This window comes from Chenopodium quinoa, unplaced genomic scaffold (assembly GCF_001683475.1).
Source record: "Chenopodium quinoa cultivar QQ74 unplaced genomic scaffold, ASM168347v1, whole genome shotgun sequence".
Lineage (NCBI taxonomy): Eukaryota > Viridiplantae > Streptophyta > Magnoliopsida > Caryophyllales > Amaranthaceae > Chenopodium > Chenopodium quinoa.
The window spans coordinates 3577000-3587882 of NW_018743204.1; the positions used below are offsets into that span (position 1 = coordinate 3577000).

Genomic DNA, 10883 nt, shown 5'->3' on the forward strand with positions numbered 1-10883 from the left:
AGACTAGATGCTTCTGGACCCAAGAAAAGTAGCCAAAAAGGTAATGCAACTCCAAAATTTGTGGTTACAAGAAGAACATCAACACTTTACAATTGTCCCACTTACATGTGGCTATTTTAGAGTCCACAACACCTTACTTTCAACGTGTGTGCCCATACAAATCTACGTGACCCCTTCTTTGCTACACGACGTGGAGCCAATATATCCCCTAGTTTGTATCTTACCTACTTTATTATAAATACATTACACTTCACTTGCATACTTCATCAAATTAAAGAATCATACACAACTTTCTTTGATAAAGCTTTGTGCAACTTTCTTACTTGCTTGTTCAATTTTTTGAAGTTGGTTACTTGATTTTTCAAAGTTAGATACAAAGTTTGTTGACTATAATGGCAATGTCTATGCAAGTGCAAGCCCTTCTATCCAACCCCGTTGGCGCTTTTGCTAATGGGTCTTCCAAAATTTCTCCTCTAGGGTTTAACCCTCGGATGGGAAAGCGAGTTAATTTTGGGGTGAAGTGTATGGCCGAGGAGAAGGCTGAGGGTCAACCAAAGGTTGACTCCGGTTTGCCCAAGTCAGACCCTAGCGTATCATCACCCACCCCGACCCCACCCCCTAGGCCTCAGCCTAAAAGGGTATGTTGTTATGACTAATCTATGTCCATAAATCCATGTTTTCTGTTCTTAAATTTTTTTAAATCTTACAACTTTTATTTTGTAATGATTATGTTAAATGTATATGTTGCTCGATATTAGATATGTGTCATTTTAACTTGTGACATGGAGATAAATCGATTATTTGACATAAACAAATAAAATCCCTAGGATGAAATAAAGTGCACTCTTTTATCTATCACATATATATACTTAGTAACTAGGCTAGTTGCTGTTTTATTTGTGCACATAAATAAGTTAAGAATTACATTGAATCATCATTTACAGCCTACAAATGAAGCTAAATCATCTATGTATTCATTCCACAGGTAAGCACAGACTTCACAGACGTATTCGCCTTCAGCGGCCCTGCACCAGAAAGGATCAATGGACGTCTAGCCATGATCGGTTTCGTGGCCGCAGTAGCCGTAGAATTATCACAAGGCACAGACTTGTTTTCTCAGATATCCGACGGTGGAGCACAATGGTTCCTAGGAACCAGCATTCTATTATCAGTAGCGTCACTGGTGCCGTTGTTCAAAGGTGAGCGAGCAGAAGCAAAGACAAGTGGGTTTATGAACGCAAACGCCGAGCTATGGAATGGTAGGATTGCTATGTTAGGTCTTGTTGCCTTGGCTTTCACTGAGTTTGTTAAAGGTGGAGCACTTGTTTGAGGAAACTCAGCATTTTTGAGTGTAATAGTTTGAAAAAATTTATAATTTTATCAAAGTTTTGTACATATGAAGTTAATTATTATGGGATGTTTACAGTTTAGGGAGCTGATTAGGTTATTGTGAAATGTAATGTACTCCTATGATGATAATTATCTATGTTATCAAAAATTAATAGCAATCGAAGATTCAAAGTAACTATTGTTTACTAAATAAGTTGTTTATTAACATTTCAAGTCCAAAGGCTCTCATCTAAAGGAGTGTGATTGAATATAAAAATAGGTCTCAACCATCTGGTCTTTGACATATATATATGTTCTTTAAGTTTGTTGCTCACTGTTTCAGGTTGTCAAAATTACTGCTATTTCAATTAAGTACTGTTAGAGGCAAAATGGCCAAATCCAGTATATAATACGGAGTACTTTATATCGTCTATGGGCCATATAAACTTTGTATCCTTAGTTAATAATGATTTAAACTGATTTATATTATAAAATAGTTACCCACTTTGTTCAAAAAAATAAAAAAATAAAAAAAAATAAAATAGTTAACCACTTACAATAGGTGCATGGGTAGCAATTTGCAAATCATAAAGTGGTATTATTATTAAATTCATAACATCTATTCCAAATTATAAATGGTTTTTTAATTTTTGTTTTTAAAGGAAAATCATAAATAATTCATAGTATGTAATTAGTACCATAAATAAGTCATAAATAAGCTCAGATATATATATTCCAATCATAAGTTCAGATAAACTAAAGTGGATACATATCTTGTCGCAAGAAATGTCGTGTTTAAGAATTAAGACTGCAAAATATAGAATACAGAGCAACTTGTGTAAATCGAGCGTTAAAGATTTAGTTTAAATGAACTTATTGGCTTTGAAAAAATATATAAATATGTATATGGGAGCTGTAGGAATGAGTAATTCAAAATTGTAAAGGCATTCATAAGAAGAACTTCATAATAAGCATCATAATGTGTCACTTTTTGTAGCATGTGTACTGATTGTGTTTTTTTTAATTTGTCAACATGTTGATCAATTCTATTTCAAGGGATGACAATAAATCATAATATAGCATCACTTATTTGAGAATAATAAATTTAATCACCTAAAAAAGACTAATACCAAATCTACTCAATGTGTAAACTCAATTTTAGGTTTAATCCAATTTCACCAAATTTACTCATTTTGTAGACTCATCATTTTTAGGTATAATCCAATTTTACCAACAAACACCCTACGTTTTAGCAACATCATTAAATTCAACCCAAACCACATTTATTTAAACTGATTCCCATATTCATTTATCCATGCACTCCTCTCACTTTTAATTCTCTCCATTAAAATCTAAATAATAAAATTTACTTTCCCCGGGTGTTTTTAACCCTGAAAAGCTGTGGCAATGTGGGTCTCTAAAGAGCCCAATTATGATTACAGGTCAAATACCTGTAAAAAGGTATGTGGCCATTACACACAAGTGGTTTGGAGAGATACAAAAAGTATTGGTTGTGCTAGATCCAACTGCCAAAATAGAGGCACTTTTGTTACTAGTAATTATTATCCTCTTTGAAATGTCGGGGGCCGAAAACCTTATTAATTTTTTTTTTTTTTTTGCAATTGCTTCCATTAGGTTATACAAATATATAGTTGAGTCATTCATTTTTTGGTTATGTTATTTGTAAATATACAAATTGTACTCCTATATGTATAGTGTCATCATTAATAAAATTAAGCCTCCTGAAGTAGTCATTTTGCTATAACTAACAGATCATAGTACCCCCGAGGCGTTTTGATCTGTCTTTTATTGAGTCCATAACCTCGGTAGAAGACTGTAACTCTCTTACAGCCCCTGTAGCCAATGAAGAAATTAAGAATGTCTGATATGAACCCTCTTAAAGCACCGGGTTTCGATAGATTTGGGGTGAAAATTTTCCAATCATATTGGCCAATTATAGAGAAAGATATTTATTTAGCTATTCAAGGTTTCTTTCACCATGGTCACCTTCCACCCTCTTTAAACCACACTCTAATAACTTTAATTCCAAAAACAGATTTACTGGAAACTCCAAATCATTTTCACCCAATATGTCTTGTAAACACGGTTTATAAGACAATTTCAAAAATTCTAGTGAATCGTTTATGTCCAATTTTTTTTTAAAAAAAGTGAGCCCACTTCAAAATGCTTTTACCCCACATCGTTCAATCCATGATAATATTTTAATTGTACAAGAAAGAAGTTCTTAACACTTTTCACAAATCTAACAATAAGACCGGATGGTGTGCCCTGAAATTAGATATGGAAAAAGCGTATGATATAATAGAATGAGATTTTTTATGGGAATGTTTAAAGCTTTTGGTTTCCTCAAAAATGGATTAATTGGATTATTGAGTGTGTAACCAAAGTCTCGTACTCTTTAAAGATTAATGGCAATTCCACTGAATGGTTTAAACCATCAAAAGGCCTACGACAAAGAGATCCTCTATCTCCTTACCTCTTTATTCTTGGGATGGAAGTTTTAATAAGAAACTTTCTATTGAAAGTCTAAAAAACAAAGCCGGATAGGGTTTAAAATTTGTCCACGTTCCTTTAATATCCTCTGTATCTTATTTGCAGATGATAGCCTAGTTTTGTAATAGATTAAAAGCTCTACTCGAGGATTTTTGCAAAATTTCAGGTCAATTAATTAATTTTCATAAATCGTCAATTATTTTCTCAAAGAAAATTCTAAATTCAAGGCGAACCAAGTTAGCAAGCCATTTAACATGACTCCCAAGTCATGTTTGGGTCGTTACATTGGAGCACATTTTAGTTCCTATTTTCCTAAGAAAGAAGACTGCAAGCTTATTCTCCAAAAGACTGAAAAATGAATTCAACATTGGGAATCTGGTTATCTATCAAAATTGGACGACATACCCTAATCCAAAGCAATTTAGAGGCTTTACCCTCCTACTTGTGCTCATCCTCTCTTTTGCCAAATGACATTTTAGCGAAGTTAGATTCCCTACATCAAAACTTCTTTTGGAGACAACAAAAAGATAAAAATAGTATCCCCCTTATAGCATGGGATAAGATCTGTAAACCAAAGAGCACTGGAGGCCTTGGCCTTCGTCGAACCTTACCGCTTAACAAAGCTTTTATTGCTAAATTAGGTTGGAAAATTATGACAAACCTAATAATCTTTGGGTGAAAGTCATTAAGGATAAATATCTTCACAATTCATCCTTTTTTGAGTGCAAACACGGTGTGAAAGATTCTCATATATGAAGAAAAATTCTTCCTCAACACGTGAGCTCTTGAGAAAAGGTATTCGTTGGAAGATAGGTGATGGCAAAGGTATTTTTATCTGGATCGATAATTGGGTGGCTAACCAAAGCCTTTTAGAGCTCATCTAGATATATGTCAATTAGGTTAATCTTAACACTAAAGTATCAGACTTTATTCTACCCAATAAACAATGGGATAGACAAAAATTAAGAGCTCTTCTTCCTGAAAACATCACAACTCAAATTATGGGAATTCTAGTACCACTCAATGATATGATGGACAAACCTGTTTAATTTGGGGACTCACTATGCATGGAAACGTCTCAGTTAAGTCAGCCAATTGGCTTGCTCATAATCTCAATCTCGAAGACAACAATTGGCTCCATAGATGGATTTGGAAAATAGACATCCCTCCCAAACTCCAAATTTTCCTTTGGCAAATATTTCATAATAGTGTAGGTGTTCGTGACACTCTTCATAAAAGAAACATTATCCCGTTCGACATATGTCCTTTATGCAATCAGTAAAATGAAACAGCTGATCATCCTTTTCTCAACTGCACTAGAACCAAAGAAGTTTGGAACCTCCCTTTATCAAAAAAGTGGTTAGATTGCTCAACCTCGTTTCTAAAACTAACAGAAACATTAATGTACTTAAGAAAATACACAAACACTTTAAGAAAATTTATCTTCCTCATTTGGAGTATTTGGAAAGAGCGGAATGCTATCATCTTCCGTAATGAAACTTTTGATATCTTTAGGCTTTACCACCGAGCACAATTTTGAGTGGCATCAAAAAAGTCTCATAGATACCTTTTCCTCCATGGAATCTCCCATTGCGAGATCCCATAATCATTCTTCTCATACTCAATCCCCATCATCCATTCTTATATCATGGAAGACGCCTCCCAGCAACTTTTTCAAGCTCAACTTCGACGGTTTGGTTCGTAACAACTCAATAGCAGCAGGAATCATCATCAGAAATAGCAGTGGAGCACTCATCAAGGCATCTACATTCAATCTCGGCAACGCCAAAGTATTTATAGCGGAAGCTACAACTCTCCAAAAAGGAGTCCAACTAGCTCTTTAATGTGGCATTCAAAACATTGAAATTGAAGGTGATAACCTATTAGTCATCAACTCAATAAAAGGCATTTGGGCAGTACCTTGGCATATCGATCACATTATCAAAGACACTTGTTCTCTCCTTTCTTGATTTCGCATTTAGAGTATCCAGCACGTCTATCGAGAGGCAAATCGCGTAGTAGATTGGATAGCTAATGTGGGCCATTTAGTATAGGCAAAATTGGCTGCAACACCCTGAAATATTGCTTAGGTTCACTGAGCACCCTGAACTTTGCGTAGTAGCCAAAACACCACCAACTATGGTGTTAGGTGCGACGTGTGCCTTAAATGAAAAATTCCAGCCACTTATTTCACCGAAGGAGGTGAATTTGCGCATGCCAAGTGGGTGGGAACTGTTCACCATTTCTTTAAACTATTTTGGAGAGTGAAGATTCACTTCCTCCGGTGAAATAAGTGGTCGGAATTTTTCACTTAAGGCACGCGTCGCACCTAACACCATAATTGGTGGTGTTTTGGCTACTACGCAAAGTTCAAGGTGCTTAGTGCACCTAAGACATACTTCAAGGTGTTGCGGCCAATTTTGCTTTTAGTATATAGTAGTATGGATATTGATGTTTGTAATAACTCTAGTTTGTTTTTTATATTTTCTTCTGATACATTAGAAATTCCTCTCATGAGGAGGGCTTCCTTATAATTAATTTTTCTTACCTTTTCAAAAAAAAAAAAAGGTGTTTCTGTGGTTTTTGGAGTCCCTCGGGAGAGTTATAATTCTGGGAATGCGCGCCGACCGTCTGTACCTACAAAACCACGAAACTCCGGTTGGGTGGAGTTCCGCCTCCAACGATTAAGTTAGTATGTTTCCGGATGTAGAAGAGTGCGGAAAGTAAATGGGTTTTTCTCTCTGATTCAGAGAGATTCCGCAATTAATATTGCTTGGTTTTTGTGTTTGTCTTTGTGAATTTTTGTGAATGTGCAATAAATGAGGAGTTTCCTCTATTTATAGCAGATGAAGATTTGCTCCCCCATTAGGGTTACAATGCCACGTGTCATTATCCGATTGGATCCCATTGGGCCTTTCAAGGGCTGCCACGTGGCATAGGAGTTTTTTACCCCAAACATTTGCCCCTCACAGGTGTGACGTGGTTTGCCATGTGGCACCTGTGACACGTGTCACATTCTGGGAAGGTGACGGTTCGTCTCTTTCCCTCCATATTTTTTTTTTTGAATTCGAATTTCGAATTTGAATTGGAGGGGGAGGTGACGGTTCGCCTTCTGCCCCCCTCCTATAAATGGGGGGCTTCCTCCTCTCGTTCCATACTTCACGAATTTTACAAAAATTTCCTTTGAGAGAAAAAAGCTCTAACACCGACTGCTCTTGCGTTCAACCAGCTACTTTGATCCAGACACGTCCGGATACCGGCTGAGTACTTCTTTGATCCTCTAAGGTACCGACTGACTTAGTCAATTTCCTTTTCTTGATTTCAATAGAACCACAGCCGGTCTTACACCGTCTGAGTCACTTATAAGCAATTTCTTTCATTATTTGTATTCAATAGACCCACAGCCGGTAATATACCGTATGGGGCGTCTTCAAACAATTCGTCTTCAAAACTTGCATTCAACAGACCCACAGCAGGAAATATTCCGTCTGGGGCATCTTTAAACAATTGTCTTCAAAAATTGCATTCAATAGACCCATCCGGAAATATTCCGTCTGGGGCATCTTCAAACAATTGTCTTCAAAAATTGCATTCAATAGACCCACAGCCGGAAATATTCTATCTGGGGCATTTTTAAGCAATCTTCGTAATTTTCTTTTTATAGACCCACAACCGGTCTTTATACCGCCTGGGGCATCTTCAAGCAATTTCTTTCTTGATTTGCATTCATAAGACCCTCAACCGGTCTTGTGCCGTCTGCGGTACTTTTGAGCAATTTTTCTCAAAACTGCATCTTATGGACCCTCAGTCGGTCTTACACCGTCTGGGGTATCTTGGAGCAGTCTTCAAAAAATGCGCCCCATAGAAACCGTCTGGGGTATATTTGAGTAGTCTTCAAAAACAGCATTCTATTGATACCGTCTGGGGTATCTTTGAGCAATTTTCAAAAAAGGCACTCTATAGATACCGTCTGGGGTATCTCTAAGTCACCTTCATAAACTGCTTTCTATAGATACCGCCTGGGGTATCTTTGAGTAATTTTCTTTTAAGATGCATGACCATCTGCTTTCTTTATAACTTTCTAAACATCCAAAGCCGGACCTTTCCGTCTGTGGTATCTTTGAGTGATTTTCTTTGCAAACGTCTGACTGGTTGTTTTGTATTTCAGCTCTCGGAACATACACAATCGGATCCTTCCGCCTGTGGCATCTCCAAGCCACATTTTGGGATAACGGTCAAGTCTTCTACAAACTTCTTCACAACTTCAAGGTATCATCTCTGCCCTTCGCAACTTTTTGAGTTTTTCCCGGTTGTATAGGTTAGAGAATAATGGACTCTCCCAACACACACACGGCACAGCCTAGGGCAGATGTCAACCGTTCACCGGATACGGCTGAGTCTAGGACTAGGGATGCCGTCTGGGGGTGTTTGGACCACCCTTATTCTTCTACGAATCAGACCGTCTCTGTTCATGTGCAGGACAGAATGGCTCGGACAAGGAAAACGGCTATTGACCCCGAGTACAATTCAGATGATTCAGCCGAAACTCCGGTTGAGGATGCTCCTTTAGACCAACCGGGCGTACCTAGCACGCCCGGAGATGAGATCCTAGAAGAGTCCGAGAGCTCAGGCGGTGAGGGAACCGTCCAGCAATCCGACTCAACTGAGTCTATAATGACGACAGATGCCCCTCAAGAGGATCAGGAGGCCTATAACTAGCCATCAGCAAATAGTCCAATAGAGGCGCACATGAGCGCCCAAGATGTTGTGACCTTAAATGCAACCTTCCGGGCTTTTTTGGAGAAGCGTCCGTTGGGCGCCGGATGGGAGGTAATTGTGCCTCCGGCTGATGCTATCGTCTTCTGGGATGATGACCTAGATCACGCCGATAATTACTTCGGCTGCTATGAGGAGGCATTCAAAGCCGGCCTCTGGTTCCCACTTTACAACACAATCAAGGCCATTCTAAAAGGTTACGACCTTGGCGTTTGGCAGCTCACACTCAACTCATGGGTGAATATATTGGGATACATTTCCGCCTGCGAAATGCAGGACGTGACGCCTAGCTTGGAGGCGTTTGCGCACATGCACTATCTGAGCCGTGCCCCAGGCGGCTGGAATGCGTGGTACACACTGACCACGCATCCGGAGTATATGATGACTTTGGAGAAGCCATCAAAATGGACCAGCTGGAAGAGCAAATTCTATATGGTTTCTTCTCCTTCTCTGGCTGCGCTGGTACAATAAGAACCCGGCTCTATTGGGAAAGAAATGCGCCCTCCCCAAGAAACCGGCTAGGTCTTGGGATGCAATTATAGAGTCGGGGCTTTTTAAGAAGACTACGATGCCACTAGATGATGGGACACAAATTATTGTCCCTAAATTCTAGGTCCCTCATCCGGACTGGTTCAAAGACGAGGCGTTCCTTTCCGCTTGCGGTCTTAGCACCTTTTGGAGCAAACGTAGGTTTATTGCTTAACCGGCGTATTATGCCGCCTGTATGGTGTTTGAATGCTTTCTAACTTATTTTCTTTTGTATTTGCAGAGAAAGGACTCTAGATGACTCCTCCCGAGAAAACGCCGGCTAAGTCAGCCGCTGAAATTAGGAAGGAGAAGCTTGAGAAGAAAAAGGCCCAACTTGCGGCCAAAGGCGATGGGGTAAGCACCGGCTGATTTTTTACCGCCTGTATGCCTTGTAACCCATCTTGATAATAACCGGTTGGTTTCTTTGTTTTGCGGTCGGGGAGCCAAAACGTCCCTCGGTCTCTAAGGACCATGCTAAAGAGACCAAGAGAGGAGCCTGCCCAACCATCTTCACAGAGGCGGAGGGTTCCACCTGCCTCTGCTACTGCCTCAGCTGGAAGACAGCCGGCTCTTGAGAGGCCTACATCCGTAGGCAAAAGTCTGCGCGATTTAGGCTTAGGCTCAGGGCTGGCTGAGGCCGGAACTAGGGAAGTTGAGGTTCCCTCTACCCGGGTGCTTACTGTTGCACCCGGCTTAAATGCGGCTGGGGGTGGTGTCACCCCTCAGCCTGATAACCAAGGTACGGATCTCACTTTTGACCCCCCTTGGTCGCTTAGGCCTGTTCGAGTTAAGTCCCAAGCTTCTCAATCAGGGGATTCTTCCGGAAGCCGGCTGAATATAGGAGCCGCTTATGCCCAACACTTAACAAATATATCTCATGATGCAGATGTAGCTTCTTGTTGGCCGGATATGCAAAGTTACGCCAAGAGAATGCTAAGGACCCTCACCCGGTCCGAGAAAGAAGCGGTACCGGGTATCAACCAGGTCAACATTGACCGCATCACCTCACTGCTGGCTGAGGTAATATACCGGTTGGGGTGCTTTTGGGTAATTTTGCTGATATACCGGATGGGGTACTTTTGGGTAATTTTGCTAATTGCCTGTTATGATATAACTGAACTAACTTCTTTTCCGGCTACCTTTGCAGGTAATGTTGAGGGTTGATGGGTTGAAAACCCCCTTGCGAAAGAAGCAAGAGGAAGTAAGGGATGCCCAAAGACGGGCAGCCGAATTAATTGATGTCTGTCAATATAACTCCCTTATGCTTGAAATCCAAACTAAAGCCCGGGAGATGAAACAGGAGGAACTCATCCGGGAGCTGACGGCTGCTGCTGACACAACCAACAAAAATGCTGCCGACTGGCAACTCCAAGTTAACCAACTCAAGGCAAACGTCAAGGCCTTGGGGGAGGCTGACAAGGAGAATACTGGGCTGAAAGCTGAGGTCACCCGGCTGAAGGACGAGCTGGTTAAGACCAAGAAGAAGCATCTGGACCAGCTGTCGGCTGAACGAAACCGGCTGGTCACCGAGAACGAGCGTGACTGCGAAGCACGCATGAAGATGGCATGGTCCATGATCCACCCGAACACTGACTATGCTTTCTTCGACTTGAGGAACAGATACGCAACTCAGCTATTTGACGCTCAAGTCCTTGGGATTGAGCAGCCGGCGCCCTTTGAGGAGTGGGCCGGCATGGAGGAGGAGCAAGCGGAGGAGAATGCGCCGGGTGGGGCTG

The 10883-nt window shown here is 40.3% G+C and overlaps 1 protein-coding gene across 1 annotated transcript; it reads left to right on the plus strand.

The window, feature by feature from the left end:
- The first annotated feature begins 247 nt into the window (after positions 1 to 247).
- Positions 248 to 1540, plus strand: LOC110733933 (early light-induced protein 1, chloroplastic-like). The gene is made up of 2 exons (XM_021914001.1): positions 248 to 638; positions 986 to 1540. Exons 1-2 carry the CDS (start codon positions 393 to 395, stop codon positions 1328 to 1330), a joined length of 591 nt encoding a protein of 196 aa, XP_021769693.1. The 5' UTR covers positions 248 to 392; the 3' UTR covers positions 1331 to 1540.
- The last annotated feature ends 9343 nt before the right edge of the window (positions 1541 to 10883 follow it).

Coding starts and splice junctions, on each gene's coding strand:
- LOC110733933 (XM_021914001.1), top strand. CDS start 393: ATGGCAATGTCTATGCAAGTGCAAGCCCTTCTATCCAACCCCGTTGGC. Junction 639..985: donor CTAGGCCTCAGCCTAAAAGG/GTATGTTGTTAT, acceptor TTCATTCCACAG/GTAAGCACAGACTTCACAGA.